The sequence below is a fragment of the Bidens hawaiensis genome, unplaced genomic scaffold (assembly GCF_021521415.1).
Source record: "Bidens hawaiensis isolate Kalapana, Puna unplaced genomic scaffold, B.hawaiensis_p1.1 tig00025803_1, whole genome shotgun sequence".
Classification (NCBI taxonomy): Eukaryota; Viridiplantae; Streptophyta; class Magnoliopsida; order Asterales; family Asteraceae; genus Bidens; species Bidens hawaiensis.
In genome coordinates, this window is record NW_027494142.1 from 96,315 (window position 1) to 117,826 (window position 21,512).

The 21,512-nt window shown below is 37.1% G+C and overlaps 1 protein-coding gene and 1 pseudogene across 1 annotated transcript; one reads left to right on the plus strand and one right to left on the minus strand.

Annotated features, from left to right (window-relative positions):
• The first annotated feature begins 1,536 nt into the window (after nucleotides 1–1,536).
• On the plus strand, nucleotides 1,537–1,968 carry LOC143572321 (dof zinc finger protein DOF1.5 pseudogene; annotated as a pseudogene).
• Nucleotides 1,969–5,468: 3,500 nt separating this feature from the next.
• On the minus strand, nucleotides 5,469–9,243 carry LOC143572320 (uncharacterized). Its single transcript, XM_077057512.1, has 4 exons — nucleotides 9,037–9,243; nucleotides 8,886–8,962; nucleotides 5,932–6,043; nucleotides 5,469–5,749 (listed from the first exon to the last, which is right to left on the minus strand). Exons 1-4 carry the CDS (start codon nucleotides 9,237–9,239, stop codon nucleotides 5,620–5,622), a joined length of 522 nt encoding a protein of 173 aa, XP_076913627.1. The 5' UTR covers nucleotides 9,240–9,243; the 3' UTR covers nucleotides 5,469–5,619.
• Nucleotides 9,244–21,512: the final 12,269 nt, after the last annotated feature.

Sequence of the window (21,512 nt, forward strand, 5' to 3'; positions counted from 1 at the left end):
CCCCCCCTGAGCAGTAACAAGCTCACGGAGTTCTCGATTCTCCTTTTGACAATAGGAGATATAGCTATACATACGTCGTTGGTCCATCCTCATCTGGTCTTGTATATGATGATCCGTAGCCATTTAATTTTCTTGCAGATGGATTAAACTTAACAACATGTCAATCTGTTTTAATTAACTCTAATATTTATAACTGTGTTTATGAGTAAATCCAACATCAAAGTAGGGCACTGGGACCGGGGCCTTACAGTGAAACTTTTCATTTAAGTTAAACTTAAAAGAACAAGAATCGCTAATGTAACTAAATCCATATTGAGAAATTAAATTAGGGTTTGATGATTAAATAGTTTAAAAAATAATTGAGATATTATAATTCGTTTAAAAGTTATCCGAGTTTGGTGAGACCCATAACTCGCTGATTTTTTATTTATAAATTTGTTTCTTAATTATTAATAATATACTTTAAAAAAAACATTATATCAAATCTTTGTGAGATTAATTTTTAATTTAATGAAATGTTATAACCCGTTTAAGGGTAACTAGGTTTGGTGAGACCCATACCCACAAATTCGGGTAAAATGCATGAGAGATCTCCATTTACAAATGGAGAAATCTGGTGGCTTGAGAGGGGGTGGGAAGTGACCATGAATCATTTATAGGCTTCGTTTATATATTTAAAATATATACATACACATATTAGAAACGTGCCTGCACAATGCGGCAAAAAATACAGACATTGGTAATCACATAACATATTAATATTTTCCGAATAAAACAAAAAAAACTATAATAATAATAATAATAACATACTCAAATTAAAGAAAATACAATGTTTAATTTTATAGTGTAAACTTAAAAAAAAATGAGTTAACGTATGAAAATTTTTGATAGTATAAAAATCATAAGGGAAGTCGGTTTGAAAGTCAATAATATGTATAAAAGACTGTAGTGTATATTTTAAAAGTTGCAATTACTCAAAACTAATGGAATCTAACAGCGCCCACATAACTATAGGAATCTTGTGAATTGTAGTTTGCACTGAAACATGACATTCTGAAGGTTTAAAGAGAACAAAACATACCAGAAGTAATATTTAAATTTGAGAGCTCTTCTAAATAAAAATAACTAGTATTAAACCTACACACATTCTTACGTGAAAACCTTGAAAAAAAATTAAGTCACCAAAGTTAAAAAACAAAATCAAAAGCTGTACGTGAACCAAAGTTAATATTATGAAGTCAAAATTCTTTTAAATAACAGCAGAGATTTTACTTAACCCACACCCCACCTATAAAGTGTCAAAAGTTTACCAAACCACCCAAGTCCTTTGATCTACTTTCATTCACTTTTTGCTTTCAAATCTCAATCTCTCACTCTTTATATATACAAATATATGCAAAAGACTGCCAATTTACAACCAAATAGAACAACTTTATTTCTCCTTATAACAACAAACAAGAGATTTTCCTTAATATTGTGTCCCCTGTCCCCTTCCTTAATTAATATTATTCATCAAGTTCTCTCCCTAAATCATTCATGGCAGATGTTCATGATTCAACACGTATCAAGTTATTCGGAAAGATGATTAACGTGCAAGTGATGCACGAACTGAAACAAGATCCAGCAGACAAATCAGAGGTCGATGAAGATGAAGATGGCAATAATAACGACGAAACCCTAGTCAACAAGAGACCCGGCAAGATCATGCCATGTCCTAGGTGCAAAAGCACGGAGACCAAGTTTTGTTACTTCAACAACTACAACGTTAATCAGCCCCGACACTTTTGCAGAGGTTGTCAAAGATACTGGACAGCTGGTGGTGCACTTCGCAACGTGCCGGTGGGTGCTGGTCGTAGGAAAGCAAAGCCACCGTTAGGGTGTGGGGTCCACTTTGATGGGTGGCAGATGGCGGCTTATCAACATGTTTTTCCGGTGAAGAGGCGGAGGAGCTCCACCGATGACTTTTGAAAATATATGAGAATCTATGTATTAGAATAGTACTGTAATTGTTAATGTTAATGTGTCTGGATATGTTGGACCAGTGTTAATTACATTATTAATGAAGTCATTATTAAAGCATTCTCAACAGATTCTCTAAAGTTGTTAAATCCTTATAATTTAAGGTAAATTTTAAAAAAACTATCAACGTCATCTCTCCAATCAATATCCTGTTATATGAAAGTTACATGACAACTAAAGTAAATCCCTAAATTTAGGGATTTATTTTTTAGGGAAAATTCCCACAATAGCCCATTTAGAGAATGTGTTTCCAAGATTATCCCCACAAATTCAAGTTTTCAACTTTGTCTCTTTGGTATCTCGTCACCGACAACATGATAGCGAACACCGACGATGCGTTACTGAAACAAATAGGATAACGACACGTGGCCGAAATCTGTGTTGACGATGCGTTATATTGCTAACGTAGGGTAGCGGCGATGCGTTATGTTGCTAACGTAGGGTAGCGGCGATGCGTTAGTTGATAACGCATCGCTGCTACCCTATGTTAGCAACATAAACGCATTGTCAACCTATGTTATGTTAACACATCGTTGGTGTTCGCTAACATGTCGCCGGCGACGAGATACGTTTATGTTGCTAACATAGGGTAGCAGCGATGCGTTATCAGCTAACGCATCGTGGAACCCCTACTTTAAACATTAACGCATCGTTGCTACCCTATGTTAGCAACATAACACATCGTCAACCCTATGTTATGTTAACACATCGTCGGTGTTCGCTAACATGTCGCCGACGACGAGATACTAAAGGGACAAAGTTGGAAACTTGAATTTGGGGGGACAAACTTGGAACCACATTCTTTAAATGGGCTATTATGAGAATTTTCCCTATTTTTTATCCATACCATATAATATGTCACATATCTCTCAATCATTATTTATTATATAACAAGATAAAAGAGAAAATAATAATAAATAATTGATTTATGGATATGAATAGATTATAGAATATGAAAGAATTTTAAAAACTGATAAATATATTTATGAAATTTTGTTTTTTTTTAACTAAATTATAGAGAAAAATATATGGAGTGGATTGGAAATATACATAATAAATATGTGGTGTGGATGAGTATACTTTACATGGATGGATACAAGACAAGACATGGTGTTTTTGTACTTTACTTACGTGGAAAGTCTATGTCAAATCCAGCTGGTTGGCCTAATTTTTCGCTGATTACAAGAAAACGATAACATAGACCTGCGAACATGTATATAAAATGATGGATAATCATGCAAATTGCAGGCAGGGTACGGGCCTTTCTATAACTTGTTTAATACTCTAAAGATGCCAAATATTCAGAGACACTGATGTTACAAATAAATGTGAAGTTTTGATTTATCGAGGGCAAGATTTTTACCATTTTCCTTTTCTTTTTCTTTTTCTAAAAAAAGTTGTACAAATATAAGATGATACTTAATGCTTGATTATTATCGACAAATGATCTAGTTTATGAAAGGTTGCATTTTCACCTATGCTATATAACATAATCGTGCTAAGATACAAATTGATTTATAGGATTATCGCTAAATATAATATATCCTATATATCCTGCAATGTAAGCAAGAGGTTCTTGGATGTTTAGACTAGATCTAAAGTCATTGAAGAGGACACACTGTAATCCTTCGATGAAGATATATGCGATTTGAAACTGTGAAGGAATATGTTAAACTTGTATCCAGCCACGTTTAACCTTCTCACGAACAAAGGGGATATCCATCTCAATGTGTTTCAAACATTGATGTTGAATAGGGTTCCCGAGTTCAATAAACAACATTGACCTTATTAAGGTAGACAATGGAGCTCGAGCAACGAGATTATGTAATTCTAGCTGCAGATTCTGTAAGAGCATTCTCATCCTATCCCTTAAAATGATGTGAGGAAGTTTGCAAATTATAGTGTGAGGTTTTGAGTTGTTGTGAGTGTAAATTATATGGTGGAGAGAGAAAATGCAATGATTTTTTGTAAATTTGGGGAAAATAAAATTGTGTTTATTTATTTTTTAATATTTTTTGAATTGGTTGTGAGTGGAGGAGAAAAAACTGTAATGATAAAAATATAAAAAAATATTATTTCATTGAACATAGAGATAAATGTAATGTTTTTATAGTGTAATTATAGAGATAAGAATGAGGAGTAGGATGAGAATGTTCTAAACAAGAAACTTCAAAAACTAAATTAGCTACCCCCCACGGTATTTAGCTTCAACACCACACGTAGAGAGTTGGTAGGAGTTTTGAAGACCAGAATAGTAAATTGTCACCCTGAAAGACAAAATAGTCGGAGGTCGAATTTCGGGTGTCCGGGCACCCTTCTCAGTAGGCGTCGGTATAAATAACGATTGAACGTGTCGTGGTTTGGTTAAAGTTAACCATAGTTGATGGTGCCATTTAGGTATAGTAAAAATGCATTTAAGAGCATTCATATGGGATGTAAGGGATGCATACATATGCGTGCAAATTTGTTTTACCGCATATGTAATGTCTAGTATAGTGAAAGTTAAATATGGCAGCCCCTTATAGAAAAATGGCCTAATGCAATCTTTAATTTACAAAAAACAGTAGCATTAAATGAAGTTGTATTAGACATAATGCAACGTTTTTGCAAATGTTTTTCAAAGAGTCACATCTTGAAAATGTTGCATTTGAATAAAAAGGTTGCATTTGGCCAAAAAATTTTATAGCCCCGGCCAATTATCGATATTCAGTGGAGTCTGCTGTTGGGTCACCGTTCTAGGAACTGAGCTTGGAGTTGGTGTCCGCATGTGTCATCGAGGGATGACACGATGTTATACCAGCCCGTTTAAGAATGCCAGGCACACGTACTTATATAGCGAATTCACGGGCTACTAGATACATGACACATGTATACAACGCATCCGAAAAATGGTCATGATGATGTATACAACGCTATGCGATTACTCTTTGTTAAATAAAATATCTAAGTTTTTTTAAATATAATTTTTTTTTATCAATAACCCAATAAAATTATGAGGGAGTGACAAAAGTTTTAAGGAGACCCCCCATTTTGGTAAATACTTTTCAAATCACCTATATTGGTAAATAATTTTTCCTCTCACCCTATTTTGGTAAATAAACTCCGCATAAAGTAGGCAAGCAATCGCATAGCGTTGTTTAAAGATGAACAAGGAGGGGTCATGCTGTCTATGAGAGAAAACCAACAAAGAAAGGTAATCAGCAAATTTAATGATACCTGGCCCTCAGTTCTTATTTCCAACTGTATAAATATTTGCGTAATAAATACACATAGTCCGGGTGAGATCCATCCAGAAGCCTAGTGGTTATTGCATATAGACGGTTTCATGGAGATTGCTGTGAAACGGGTAACAATAAAGTTGCAAAGATGTGAATCCAGATGCTCATAAACATGTTGGTCGGTCATCCTGCTTAACTAAACATGAATTGGTTGGCCGAACTGCAAGAATGTGAAACAAACTCTCACTTCTAGTTTTAAAAAGCATGAGGCGCAAAAGTGCATCACTTTGACACACAATCTTTCTTAATTGAGAAGTTAGAAAGATTTTAAAACACATAACAATCTTGCTTATATAGCCAGAGTAAAAAAAATAGTCGCGCCTCAGTAGCCAACATATACGGCCGCATTAACTATGTAGCAGTTATCATCCTTGTCTCCCATTTCTTCCACATGCACACCACTTGAGCAAATCAATCCACCATCCACCACTTCAACATTCTCTATCTTCCCACTATCACATATCATATCACAAATTAGATATAAATAATGTATCAGATCAGTTCTCGCTAGAAGCACGAATCTAGCATAGCTTAAACAAGCCAATTATTTACAACAATAAATAATATTTGTTTTATATAATAACAAAGTGAACATCGTTATCTATAAAAAGTGAATAATAGTTAAACGACTTACTAAGGGAAAACAGACTTCACTTTCTCGATATCCAAAGTAGGCTGAAGAGACCGGGGAACTCCGAGTTTTATTTGTAATTTCATTCGGTCAAATGAAACGCCCGGTATGGACCCTGCATTGATTGTTTACACTTTAAAACCTGACACTGAGTCTAAGAAATCGGTTACACTTGAAAATAAGCGGACAAATCCTGCAATGACTATAAGGTGAGGGAAAGAATAAATAATATGGTGGATTTGATGATAAAACTACCCAAGAGTAGAAAAGGGCAGAATTGTCGTTTTCCATATTGACTCTTTTGTAAAGACCACACGACAAGAAGTAGGTTCACAAATTGAGTATCAAGATGTGTAATGAATCATAGAGAAAATTGGTTGAAGTTTACTCGTTAGTCAAACTGGTTATAGCTTAAAATACAATTCCATACCATACCAATAGACCGCCAGGTAGGTCATAGGTGTATTAAGTTGTATTGACGGATATAATCTTTATTTACATACTATTCTAGTGGATCGAGTTAAAAGGTGGAAAAAAAGATCATTATTAGAAACAGTTTTATTGTAGTAGGAATAAGTATGAGTGGAAAAATGTATGTTTCTTCTCTTCCAAGCTTTTCTAGTATAAAAAGATGATGTAGGGCTATGTATTTTGGTGTTATTTTCGATCAATAATATAGAGAAAACGTCGTGGGAGTGTCCATAAGATATTTGTGTGATATACGATTCTGGGCCAACAGTACATTCTAACAGTTAACCGTAATTTTCAACTTATTTTATTACAAAGAGAAACCCACAAATACCCTACTAGCCAATGGGACTAAGTAAACCCCAGCTTGTGTTGGACAAGTGGCCTTCAAGGGGTTAAAGGCACAAACCAATCCAAGTTCGATACGTGAACCACTCCACTAGAGGGAACGAGGCACTTACCACCATGTCACCCCTTAAGGTTTATATTGTTCAACTTACTAATTACATGAACATAAACATAACAATAAGCTTACCAACAAAACTGCAGTGCCAGTGATAATCTAGATCTAGGGCTTACATAACACATGCTAGGTATTATCACATAAATAATATGCTGCAACCACTGATCCAAAAGTAGTCACTAGCAATCTATTTTCCATCAGGTTAGAAGATTATATAGGCGGCAATGATAATCCATCCTTTGAAAAATGGATACATTTGACCAAACAAATTATATATGGGTCGAATTCGGGCCTACACAAGGTCAAAACGAGCAACCATTATAAAACTTGAATTAAAAAAAAAGGTCCAAATGGGTTAACATCACCCATGACCACTGTTTGTCTCCACTATCTATTCCCTGTCGCCACCACCACCGCTGCACATGGTTTAGGTGTCGTATACCAGTAATCATTAGGTTTAGAAGAAACCCGTGATCGTTTGCTATAAGAATATGATGAAGAATGAAGTATGAACACAATTTTGCAGGGGTTGACAAAGAAAAGGCGATTTGAAGTGCATCTTCAGGATATGCGAAAAGCACTTTAAATGCTCATCAAGGACTTAAAGGATTAGAACAAACTTAGATACTTGATTTTGTATATATTTTTTATTTCAAATCCTAAGATTATTAGATTTAGTTAGAGTATCGGCAACTTTGGTATAATATAGTAAATCTGTAAATGTTTAGTATTCCATATTTATATTTTGGTCTATTTTTCATTATCGAAGTTTGTTAATTGGTTTTTGGTTGCTCACCCCTATCCGCTGCCTACTGTTGCCATTACCACTAACACTGTCAACAACCACCGACTCATTTCAACCTGACTCCATTTTGCCCAAAACCCGTTTTGAAACGAACTAAATTAACACTTGTTTAAAACGACTTGTTTTGACCCGAACTCATTTTACTCAGAACCCATCATGGCCCAAACCATATAGACACTTTTTAAAAGCTCATTTCACTCCGAGCCCGTTCTGACCCGTCACCCAGTTTACAAGATACCTTTTATCGACTCAAATGGTGAATCACATGTTAGGAAATTGAGTTTATATAACTTCTTAAAAACCATGGAAAAAGATCGTGTATTCACTGGAAAATAATACATATTATGATTTATGAGAATAAAAGGTAAACCCTTTTTTAACGCTACACATGTGACAAGCAACACTAATGATAGTGAGAAAATACTTTTTAAGAAAATACACATAATATTCTCATTTAGCCTCTACGAATCATGTAGAAATGAGAAAGATCATTTGTAAATGTTATTTGCAAACAAACAAACAAAAGCAGGAAAAAAAATAGTATTTTATACATTATTCTCGCAATCATACTAAAAGTCCGAAGTGCAGCAAATATAGAGCACATAGAGCAATACATCAAACCCTCATAGTGAATATGTCATGACTCATGACTCAATAGTAGGGGCTGATGTTTCATTTGGCCCCTAGCCCCCTACGAAACTTTGAGAACAAAATTAATAAAGACTGCCAATAAACAATTTTCCAAAACATAACAATATGTTTTCAAGTACACAATTTCATACAAAAACTAGCATTTCCAAAAACACTCACCCCTTAATTGCTCAAATCAGTATTTTTCTTAATCCCAAATGTAAAACAAAGAATAAAACTATCACCTCGATCGCAAGAAATTGCAACATTTGAATTTCACAATATCTATAGCAACAGCATAATAAAAATTTCTAGGCCCAAATCAGGATCAATAATTCATTTATAATGATGATTAGTGGCAATGGGATAGGGACTAGTGATCAATCCGAATTAACCATATTGGCATATTCCTTCCATATATAAATTTGACCGATTTTAACCAACTAGTCGACGGGGGGTACTGACCAACTAGCAATTAATCGGAGCGATTTATTCAACCACAATAATGAAACCAGAAGTAAATTCATATTAACATAAACTGATCACTACAAGAATAAAACCAAACCCAAACATGAAAGCAGCAATCATTACCTCTACGGAAGGCAGGAATCGAATTGGAAGAAATCGCATCCCTACACGCCTTCATTGCTGCTTTGGTAACATCTTGCCTGTTCCAATTTCAATCATCAAACAAACCCAATTTCCAAAATCACTTTCTTAATATAATATTAATTTAACTAACCCGTGCTGATCATAACCAACTCCCATTTCCACAAACAAGAGAGTAAGAGATGAGTTGGGTACAGTGGAACTTAGTGACGTGGCTGCCATGGAAATCGAAGGTGTTTTGGAGGCGAAAAGAGTAAATTGTGGGGGGTGTTTAAGGTTTGGTTGAAGAAAATTTGATGGGAGTTTGATTGTGTGAAATGAAGCGTTGAGAATCATTGTTTGTTTGATGGGAACTTGTTGCAAGTCCATTTGGTTGGAGTTCCGGTCGGTTTACACTCGATGGTTTTTGTTTATAATAATTTTTTTATACCCATAGGGAATAATGGTAAATATTTTGTGGTAGAAAACAATTTCACTCTCATGGAAAATTAACGCATGTGTTTAATTTTCATGTCAATAACATTGTTGTATGGCATTTTGAAATGACAAGGATGAAAGTTGGAGATATACGGAGCTATTTGAGGATTGCAGTTGCTATTAATTAATAATTTTTTTTAACGGCCAATTAAGTAACGCTCGGGTACTCCGTACGCGACCCCCATTGGCTAAAGGTAGCCCGAGCCGGCCACTAGTCCGGACGGACGGAGCCCCTAGCAGTCCACCTATTGAGGGATTCACCGGATAAAACCCGACCCCCACGCCCGCCAAACGGCACGACAACGAGGAACCAGTAAAACCGGGTGAGATCAGGACTCGAACCCTGGCAAGCCAGGGTCATCCCTCATATCTCCCATATAAATTGGTGATAGTGAGGTTTGAACCCCCTACCTCTCACTTATAAAGTGAGTGCTCTACCATTGAGCCACAACCAACTTACGCTATTAATTAATGTTGGTGCATAGTGCCAGTAGTTCATTATCTCATGTTTATTTGTGTCTGTAATCGTTACGTTTTTTGTTTTGTGTTGAACGTGTTTGTTTGCTTTTGTGTTTGGCGAACTTGAGAAGGAAGCGAAGTTAGGACAACTTCGTCTAGCATGTTAGGCGAAGTTGTCGTATTATTAATACCCTAACTTCAACTCATTTGGTAGAACTTTTGTCAGCCGTATTTTGTAGCCTAAGGGTTACGTGTTTGTTCTTCTTGGTTACTACCCTTTCAATATAACAAATATTCCTTTATACTCGTGTGTTTGCTTGTGATTTACGTGTTTACCGTCTTAGCACTCGTATCGTATACGTAGGGGATTCCGCACCCTCGTGTAACGAGATACTCCTGTGTAGATCCGGCTAGGAACCTACAATTGCTATCAGAGCGTTTTGCTCATGATTGTGTGGTTCGGGATTATCACACGAGTGTTAAATTTGCTCAGTTCGACTATTCATGGAACTGTTTTACGTTGAAATACCGCTCCTTTGTCAGTTTCTCTACAATACTCATCAATTACACCTTCCCATCACTCTCGCAACCTTCGAAATCAGCCGTGTTAAACATGCAAAACACCTTCATTCTTCCGGCGAAGTTGCCGTCACCCGAACTAGGGTTTTAGCGAAGATATAGGGTTTTAGCGAAGTTGTTGACCAGCGAAGTTGTAGGCTAGCGAAGTTGTATTAACTTCGCTGTTCACTGTTCACAGAATACGATATTTGGATTCTAGGTCTCGTTTCGTTCAAGTATGACTTCGATAAACATCACAGAACTGGTAAAGATGGAAGTTGAAACCGGTTCAGCAACTAAAGCTCCAAAACTACTTAAGGGTACTGATTTTGTTGCATGGAAAGACAGGTTTGAACAGTATGTGAAGTATCAAGATGCAAAAATGTGGGTCTGCATTCAAGATGGGTACATTCCACCGACTACTGAGTTCGAAGGTTATGAGCAAATTAAGAAGTACAGTAAGATGGAGGATGATGAAAAGAAAATGTATGAAGTAGAAAGTAAAGCTCATGCATCAATAACAATGGCACTTCCTCAAGAAATTCTTCATACTTTCAAAAAGTACAAAACTGCTAGAGACTTGTGGGAAGCACTTGAGAATCGCTATGAAGAAAATGTTGGGATACGTACCTCCAAGACTAAGCTGCTGAAAACTCAATTCTCTATTTTCAAGTTTCTTAAAAATGAATCACTTGATGACATCATCACACGGTATTATCATCTGATAACTGAGTTGGACAACTACTCCATTAAATACAAGGAGGAAGAGATAGTGGAAAAACTTCTTGATGCTCTCCCCACCAAAATGGGAGATGTACACAGTTCTGATGAGAGAAGACAAAGATTTTGAGAAATTTGACTTGGAGAAGGTGGTTAATAAGTTACGTAACTTTGAACTTAACATGGCTCGAAAGGAGACACCTACTGGTCATGTTCAGGATCCGGGAATGCATGGTGCTAAAGGCTCTCAAAACTCAAGTTCGAAACTAGAATCAACTGCCTATTACTCAGGGGGAGAACCGAACTCCGCTCAAGATGGTCATGTAGTGGTTAATACGGATGGTGACGTATGTTTTGTAGCAGGTGGAAGTAGTTCCTCAAAATCTCAATCCTCAGCTGGTAATTTCTCAGCCAGTACTTCTAGCAAGAATTACTCACAGATGCCTATGAGTGTGAAATCAGCTGAACAACAATTCGCCCTCTATGCCTCTCTCAATGCCTCGTATGAGAATTACATCAAAGGAAAAATAGTTGACCCCGCAACCTTGGATGAGGATATGATCAGATAGACGCTGATGACATGGAAGAAATGGATCTGCAGTGGCAGATGGCTATGATAGTGAGAAGGGTGAAGAGGTTTATGAAGAAAACTAGTAGAAAGTTTGTTGGAGAAAGACCGGGGTTCGACAAGTCAAAGGTTCGCTGCTACAATTGTCAACAAAATGGTCACTTTTCTAGAGAGTGCACGAGAGTCGAACGAAGTCAGAAATATGCCCACTCAACAAAATGGAAGTGGAAACGAAATTAAGGCCATGGTATCTCAACAGAACGGTGGATACACTTGGAATCTACAAGTTGAGGAGGTGATAGAACAAGCAAATCTGGTAAACATAGAGACTGGAAGATACAACCGAGAACCAGTGGAGGATCATGCATACATGGCAGAAGTAAATGATCAGCCCGCTGTAAATGATCAACTCTCAGAGGTATGTTCTGAACCTCACTGTGAACAATGTGAAAAACTGTCTGATCATTAAAAGCTTTAACCGATCAGTATGTTAGTTTGGATAAAGAGTTAAAATTATTAAAAGAGGAACATCATTACTCTAAAACTAAAGAAAATAGCTACTCGGTAAAAATAAAAGCTAGTGAGAAAGATATTAGAAGCCTTAAGGCTACCCTAGCTGAAAAATTACAAGTCATTGATCTTAGCTATGAGGTGTTAGAAGAAAAAACCAAACTGATAGCTGAAAAGGACAAACAGATAGTTGATTACCAGGTGAAAGTGGTGGAACTTAACAGGAAAATTGAACAGTTTAGAAATTCTTCTGTGATGCATGACCATATTCTAAGTGTTCAGCGTTCCCCAATTAACAAAGGGGGAATCGGATACACAGAAGTTCCACCACCGTACAATAATAATTATACTTATAATCCTAGTAATCAGCAATCCGTTAGTGTTGAAATTAGTCAGACAGTTCCTATCAAAGTCTCTACTAAAGATACCAATGTTCATGTGAGTGAAGCGAGTCAGATTAGGTCTGATGACTCAAGTCCTGTCTCATCGAATTTGGACAAATCGTCTGAATTTGGTGAGATAAAGGATGAGGTCGTGTTATTAAAACGTGGGGAGGATTACAAGTTTGATGAAAGAAATCTTCCCTAAATCCGTTTGTTCCACCGTATGTGAGACAAACTGATAGTAATGCAACCTCATCATCTACAACAACTTTTGATACAAATGTTCAAAAGAACACAAATAGTTCGAACAGAAGTTGTTTTAGATGCAACAGGATAGGACACTTTGTCAATGAATGTCCTCTAAAACGGAGAAAATCTAGAAATATGAGGCCAACTGAAACTGAGAATAAAACGAATACGAAATATGATACTGGTAAGAATGCTAACACATCAAACAATCGTTGGAATAATCCAAGATTTCAAAGAAACCACTCTCGTTTTTTCCCAGTGGACCACCGAACCAACAACTATGATTCCACATATACTAGAAATTCAAGAAGGTTTGGATGGCCTCATAGCCAGTCATCTAGAAATTTTCCGTTCAGATCAAATGGAAACTTTACTCAACAGAACTTTAGGCAATCTAGGTATTGGATGCCGGCTAACAGGTTTAATCAACCCAAGACCAGAGGGTCTTGGGTTCCCCGTTTTTAATTCTTTTCTTTAATTGTGCAGGAACAGTCGAGCAGGGATGTAAACAACATGTGGGTTGTTCACAGTGGCTGTTCCCGGCACATGACTGGTAACAAGAAATTGTTACGTGATTGGAAGACTATTCAAGGATGAAGAGTTAGCTTTGCAGGAGAAAGTGGAGGAAGAATTACAGGTATTGGTACTGTTACCAATGGGAGAATCAAGTTGGAAAAAGTTAATTTTGTAGAAGAGTTAAAGCACAATCTGTTGAGTGTCTCTCAAATTTGTGACAAAGAATACACCGTGCATTTTATAAAAGATGAGGCACTCGTGCTTTATCCTGGTTTCAAGATTCCTGAAACCTAGATTGTGATGAAAGCTCCAAGAGAAAAGAACACCTATGTAATGGACATGTGGTCAACCGAGATGGCGACGGAAGAGTCGTGTCTTCTGTCAAAAGAAACAGAGTCTGAGTCAGAGTTGTGGCATCGAAGAATGGGTCATATTCATCTTCGTAAGATGAACTACATTGTGAAGAATGGGCTGGTACTTGGGGTTCCTCTAAAGAACTTCAACTTTGAAGACCAATGTTTATCATGCAAGAAAGGAAAGCAACATAATAAGTCACATCACTCCAAGAGGGTTAACTCAATTGTCAGCACTTTGGATTTGCTCCACATGGATCTTTTTGGTCCCGTAAATGTTAAGAGTTTAGGAGGAATGTCATACTTCTTGGTGGTGACCGATGATTACTCGCGTTATTCATGGGTTTATTTTCTAAAGACAAAGGATGATACGGTTCAGTTGGTAATTAACTTGATTACCAGGGTGGAAAATGTAGTTGGGAGAAAGGTTAAATTCATCAGAAGTGATAACGGCACAGAGTTTAAGAACTATCAAATGGAATGTTTTGTTTGTAGAAGGGGATCGAACATCAGTTCAGCGCACCATATACTCCGCAACAAAATGGAGTAGCTGAAAGGAAGAACAAAACTCTAATCGAAGGAGCCAGGACTACGCTGGCAGATGCTAAACTTCTCGTGGTGTTCTGGGCCGAGGCGGTTGCCACAGCCTGTTATATCCTTAATCGTGTTTTAACTGTTAAAAGATTAAATAAAACCTGTTATGAACTTATGCATGGTAGAAAGCCAAATCTGAAAGGTCTTGAACCTTTTGGGTCCCCATATTCGATATTAAATACTAATTCTAAATTTGGTGAGAAAGCTGACGAAGGTATTTTGGTCGGTTACGTTGTTGGGACCACCAACAGAAGAGTCTTTAATTTATCGAACAACAAGGTTAAGGTGGTTTGTAATACTGGCATTACTATATACAAATCACCAAAGCCTAGCATGGGACCAGCCGAGGCTTTCGACTATGATAAACTTTTTAAATCTTTTAATTTCCCCACTTGTTTTTTGCAGACACAGAGGAGAGGTTGGCCACAAAGATGCTTTACGATGAAGACGAGGCCATTGTACATCGTCCACAGTGTAATGAAAAACAACCTTCCTCGTCAAATGCGGTAGAAACTCCTGCTGTCTCGAGAAATGATGACTTCTTCAATCCGTTTCACACTCAACACAACTCAGATGAACTCTCTTCGAATCTGGAAGACAATCTAGAAGTTGGTCCCTCTCAACCTTCCAGAACCCACAAGGATCATCCATTCAGCAAAGCGTTATATGGCCTACATCAGGCTCCACGAGCTTGGTACGCGACTCTTTCAGATTACTTGCTCGTGAATGGGTTTGAGAGAGGGAAGATCGACAACACTTTGTTTGTCAAGAGGAATGGGAGTGATTTTCTTCTCGTCAAGGTTTACGTGGACGACATTATCTTTGCGGCTTCAAAAGTTTCTATGTGCCAGGATTTTGAGTGAGTCATGAAGAAGAGGTTTGAGATGAGCGCCATGGGTGATTTAACTTTCTTTTTGGGCTTACAGGTAGATCAAAAGAAGGATGGCATGTTCATTCATCAAACAAAGTATGTTCACGATGTGCTTAAGCGGTTTAAGATGGATGATAGTACCCCGTTCGACACTCCAATCTGCGTCAACCACAAACTTGGTGCTGATTCTGAAAGTGATGAAGATGTGGATCCTACTAAGTATCGGGCGATTATAAGTTCTTTAATGTATTTAACTGCTTCTCGTCCTGATATAATGTTTGCAGTTTGTCTTGGTACTCGTTTTCAGGCAAACCCGAAGGAATCGCACATGAAGGGAGTGAAGAGGATTTTGCGGTATCTAAAAGGCAAACCTAAGTTGGGTCTCTGGTACTCAAAAGGAGGAGAACTGGATCTGGTAGCATACACCGACTCTGACTATGGAGGATGCAACCAGAACAGGAAGTCAACAACCGGTGGATGTCACAAAACGCCGGGAAATTCACAAACAACGGGAATGTCTTGATTTTTCTTTTCTTTGAGGTGTTTCACCATCGCTTGAGCTAGGAATGGAACGTATTTTTGGTGTAAGTACTTTCGAGATTGAGAGCACCACATGAGGTTGAGTTTCTTGGGAATCGCTTTGCCAAAGCCTTTCAGGGTTTTGCCATTGTCGACCAGGATTCGAATGAACTTGTCATAACAAACGACTTTGGCATGGTACAAAGCTAACCAATTCATGCCTACTATGATTTTGAAGCTTCCCATCTGCATCGTGATGAGGTCGATCTAGAATTCTTGCTTGAAAATAGTGAGGATACAATCACGAATAAGCGAATCGATGGTGATGGAACTACCATTGGCTAATTCGAGGGAAAAAGGGAGACAAAGTATAGTGTGGGGTACGACAAGGATAGATTCAAATTTAAATGAAACAAAACTCCTATAAGCTCCGGTATCAAATAAAATTGAAGCTAAATGCTCATTTACTAAAATCGTACCGTTCACCAAATCGTTGGCAACTTGAGCTTGGTTGGCGTTCATCATAAAGCACGCCCTTGGTTGTCGTGGTTGACTTGTTGAGCTGGAGGAGGAGGAGGATGAAGAGCTTGTATTGCTTGCGGGAGGGCTTGCATCGCTTGGAGTGGTTGAGCCGGAGGAGCCAAGAATTGCGGGACTTGAGGTTGATAGGTTTGAACTTGGTAGGCTTGGGTTTGGTAGTATGGTGTGGGCATGATTTGGGCTTGGTTAACAAATCCAAGTCGAGGACAAGGATTATGAACTGGTTTGGATCTCCATAATTAAAACAAGTTCTAGGTTGAGGAGGAGGGTTTTGAGAAAACGGTGCGGGTCAGTTTTGATTTGATGGAACAAACCTTGATGGAGTGGGTTGCCCACAGGAGGTTTCCCGACACACGTTACTGTGGTGACCATAACGGTTACACTTCGTGCAATGGCGGCAAGCGGAGTAAGAGGGATGATGGCGTTGGCAAGTGTTACACAAAGGATGGGAGCCGGAATACGGTTTTCGGTTTTGAAGTGCTTGGTATTGAGAATGAGTTTGAGATGGGCGAGTGACGGCATAGTTTCAGTAGTTGGGTTTTCTTTTCTTCTTGGAGTGGTGGGATGAGTTGGAGTAGTTTATGGCTTGAGGTTGAGGGTCAACTTTGGTGAGGGTTGACGGTTCGGGTGTACTTTTTTCGTTGTGTTTCTTGGAGCTTTTGATAGTGAGGGTACCAGCTTTGACATGGTTTTCAGAATGAGCACCGGCTAGGGTGATTGCATCATGAAGGGTTTGCGGTTTACTACTCATCACCAAGTCTCGAATTTGCGTAGGCAAACCGCCGACACACTTGTCAATTGCCCGCTCGAGGGGAGTTACGAAGTGAGGAACCAAGAGACTAAGCTCATGAAAGCGATTGGAGTAGGCGGAGTTGTCACCACTCTCTTGCTTAAGTTCCCAAAATTCGGATTCGAATTTTTGAAGATCATGTTTCGGACAAAATTTCTTCATCATGACTTCCTTAAGCGTGGTCCACGAGTAGGCCATAGCTACTTCCGTCCCATTGGTGAACATTTCGCCATTCCACCAAGTGCGAGCGCTTCCCTCGAACATGCTTGAGGCGTATAGGGTTTTCTTCGATTCGGGGCATTCACAAAGATTGGAAACGCTTTCCATCTTTTCGAACTATTGCAACAAGGTAGTGGCACAGTTGTTGCCATGAAACTGAGATGGGTTGGCACCGGTGAAATTTTTCAAGGCGAAAGGTTCAGGGTTAGGTGTGGTTTGAGTAAGGGTGGGTTGGGTGACTTCAATTTGAGTTATCAGTCTGGGAATCACATAAGCGATTTCTTTAGCAACCATAGTGGCCATCCGACGACCGGAGTTAGTATTGCGAGTGTGGCAACGAAAAGGAGGCATTCTAAAATAATAAAAGAGAAATTATATAAGTATGGGTTATTGACATAGTATGAGGATGATATGTAAACATGGAGTGTTAGGGGCTGTTTGGTAGCCTCTGAATGACCATTAAGAGGCTACCTCTTAATGGTTCATAACCTCTTAATGGTTAAGAGGTAGACATAAGTCTGAATGGTTAAGAGGTAACCATTAAGAGGTGGCCTCTTAACCATTCAGACTGAGGGTTACCTCTTAACCATTAAGAGGTTATAAACTATTAAGAGGTAGCCTCTTAATGACCATTCAGAGGCTACCAAACAGCCCCTTAATGATTGTGTGTCCTAGAGTTATGAGGATAAGGATATTAAATTTTTTTTTATTTTGTTAGTACATTAAATAAATAAAATGTTAAGTCTTTGAAACTTTAAAATAATGTGCTAGGATTTAAAAGCGGGAAAGCTTATGAACCGCAATGACTAGTTGTCCCAACATTAAATCATAAAAATTATGGAAAAGTGGGGAATTGAACATGTGCACGAAATCACTGTGTTTTACATGTTTTGTCCAAAATATCGTAATAATAACAATAAAATGTAAACGATGAGGTAATCGGGATGTTGAAAACATTAGTCCACGTATCATCGTGGCTCTTATGCTTCCAACAAAATATAAAGAGGCAACCGAAACGCTTGCATTCGACAACTTAAAGTTGTTGACATGTATAACATGGTTCGTTGACCTAGAATACGAGAACTACAGTTCAATCATTGCAGATAAGTAAATCATCTTCCATTCTTGGAATGTTTTTGTCAAATGATCATTTCATAGTGTTTCGCCCCCTAATGTGGCTACAAACCCATCATAGAGTCAAGCTTTAAGGAGATTATAAATAACAGGATACAAATTAAGGTTGTGATCCATAAAAACATCATAAAAATCTACTTTTTGCGGTAAGGTAAGGATACCTTGGATACTATGAGAGTGTTTGCATGTGTATATTTTTGGGATTAACTCGAATAAATAAGTAAATAAATATATAAGTGTAATGAACAATCAAGTAGGGTAACACTTATAAGCAACACATATAAGGACCCTAAAGCAAAACTATATTTGGCCATTACGTCTAATCGCATAACCTATAGTCTTGGCTCTGATACCAATCTGTCACACCCCGACCCAAGGTGGCGAAACATGCTGGGGTGCAGTGGATTGCCCATGAACACAAGACACTATTAAAGTGACAATATTTAAAAAACTCATTAATTTCATTCAATCACCAAAAGTACACATCTTGATCATACAAATAGCACCAAATATAAGAACTTAATTGTTCATTCTTCTAATAACCTAAAAGGTCTCAAGTAAGATAGAATCTTCAAACTCCAATTAATCAATAATTAAACATGTAACAAGGCATAAAATAATATTTGTCAACATGAATGTTGGTGAGCAATTTCATAGTTTTAAGTATATATAATATGAGGCGAAATCCACAAACTTATATGAGACTATAAATAAAAGCAACAATTGCGGTATATAAATCATAAGTAAATGAGGATCCTTTCTAATCTGTAACAACCGACATACTCAGATAATGAGACCCTATTCTACTAGCACAATACTAAAGTGGTTAGGGGTGCATATGATCATACTTTTTGAGGCTCCACAACAAAATAAAAATAAACCATCGTGCACGTAAAACTTATGATACATATAACAGACAATAGAGCAAGTATTCTAGTATCATACATCCTAAAGTTTGTGGTTTGAGGATCGAGTATTATAAATCATTCTTGTTTTGAATAAGTATGCATGTTACCCCCAAAGTATAAAAACAAAAACGGGGGATGAAATGTACTCACATGAAATAAGTAACTTGGAGGATTAGTTTGTGATAAAACGGAAAGGTAAGTTCAACGGGAAAGACCTAGATTAAAGAGGGTCTTGAGTTAGTAGATAGACTTAAAAGCTTTAAAGTAAAATAATATGACAAGCAAAATTAATAATTAAAGTGTAAATACATAAAGATTAAAGTAATGGTTTTAGAAATGTAAGTTTACTCGAAATTGGGTATCGGTATTCTATTCATTAGTTTTACTTAACCTTTGTTAAGTAAATATTTGGGTATAATTATGCTATTGCAAGTCCCTTTGTTAAATAGATACTAAGACGAGATATTACGAGTGTTTGGATTTGTCGGTTCGAGTCTTGATAATTGGTCAAGCCCTAAGTCGAGTTTCTAAAGTGATAAATGTTATGAGATAACTCAATGAAATCAAAAGAAGCTTAACCAAGTGTGTAGTTGTATTAAGAAGAACCTTAACGTCCGTTAAACGGGTGTTTGGCTTTGTTAGTCCAAACTTGTTATAAAATGAAGTTAGATCCAACATACCAAGTTTTTTTAAGAAAATAATTAAAATTAGTTTATAATATAGTTTTAGAGAAAAATACGATATTCGGTGACCCAAAACACAACTAGTGTGTCTTAAGCGAGTGAACTCGGTTTAGTTCGGTCTTGGTTCGGTCCTTGACTCGGAATAAGACCGAGGATGGCTACCACATACCCAATACCATAGAACTTATTAAAAGGAACTTAAAAATTATAATAGACAAATCTTACATGTAACATATTAATAAATCATTTTAAATATAAAGCATTTAATCGAGAGTTCGGTCTTGGTTCGGTCCTTGACTCGGAATAAGACCGAGGATTGTTACCACATACCTAATACCATAGAACTCATTAAAATTAATTGATAATACTCAAGTCTTACATACAATATGTTAACAATAAAGTATTTAAACAAAAGTTCTGTTTTGTTTGGCTCATGACTCGGGATGAAACTGAGGATGCTTGCCACATACCCATTACCAAAGAACTCATTAATATGATTTGGAAAATAAAATAAATAAACTAAACATTAACATTAATAATAAGCTTAAACAAAATTTAAAGTGTTAACAAGGACTATAATAGTCCTCCATGAAGCCTTGCCTAGTAATACACCTAAACCGACCATGTCCGAAGAAGGGAAATCCAAGGAAACAAGAGGAGTATGTTTTAACAAGCTTTAATTAACATGAATTAGTTACCAACAAAGATTAGAAGTAGTTTTACCGTGAGAAGTCAAACTATCAAGAGTTTGAAGAAAAAATACTTAGATCTAGATTGAGGAGAGCTTGAGGTGAATGAGCAAACCCAAATGGGATGTATTGATCTTGTTTATATAGGGAAAGAGTGAAGGGTCGGTCATAATGTTTCTTTCAAGAGTTACATGCTTTTGTTATTTGACATTTTGAGTCCCTTAAGTTTGTTTTAACTCGTTTTTAGCCAAAAAAGGTGTTTAAACGTACCGAAAGAGATGATTTTTTTATCCAACAATTGTGTAACATAAATGAACATAAAACAGAATATTTTATTAATAACGAAAGATCCGAAAGACCAAAACGGGTCGGGTTTTCGATACAAAAACAAATACAAGTTAAACAAAAAATGACGAATGTCGCACCACTGGATGCATATTGTCATATAAGAATATTTCCTTGTGAACCCAACTCCTTATAAGGAGCTCACAAGTTTCTTCTTCTACCAATGCCGGACAAGTTTTCTTTTCTTATTTATACCATGCAGGATAACTCCATTTTCTTCTTTCTCCAATGTGAAATGAACACACTTTTCTTAATTCTCATTCTCCATTATATATTTTGGAAATATTTTGAGTCCTTTTCTAATTTGTCAAATTTGAATCAAATTTTTAGGATGTTACACCATTACTCATTAGCATAACACTATGATAATGGTAAAGATAGCCTTGTTAAGAAATTAACCTTGGTGTGACACGTGGTGAATGAATATGTGTTGTTTGTGAAACTTGTCAAGTGACTCAACACCATAGTGGGCCAATAGCAGTGTCGCAATTGACGATTCTCTAAGTATGAGTTTTGGCTTCACG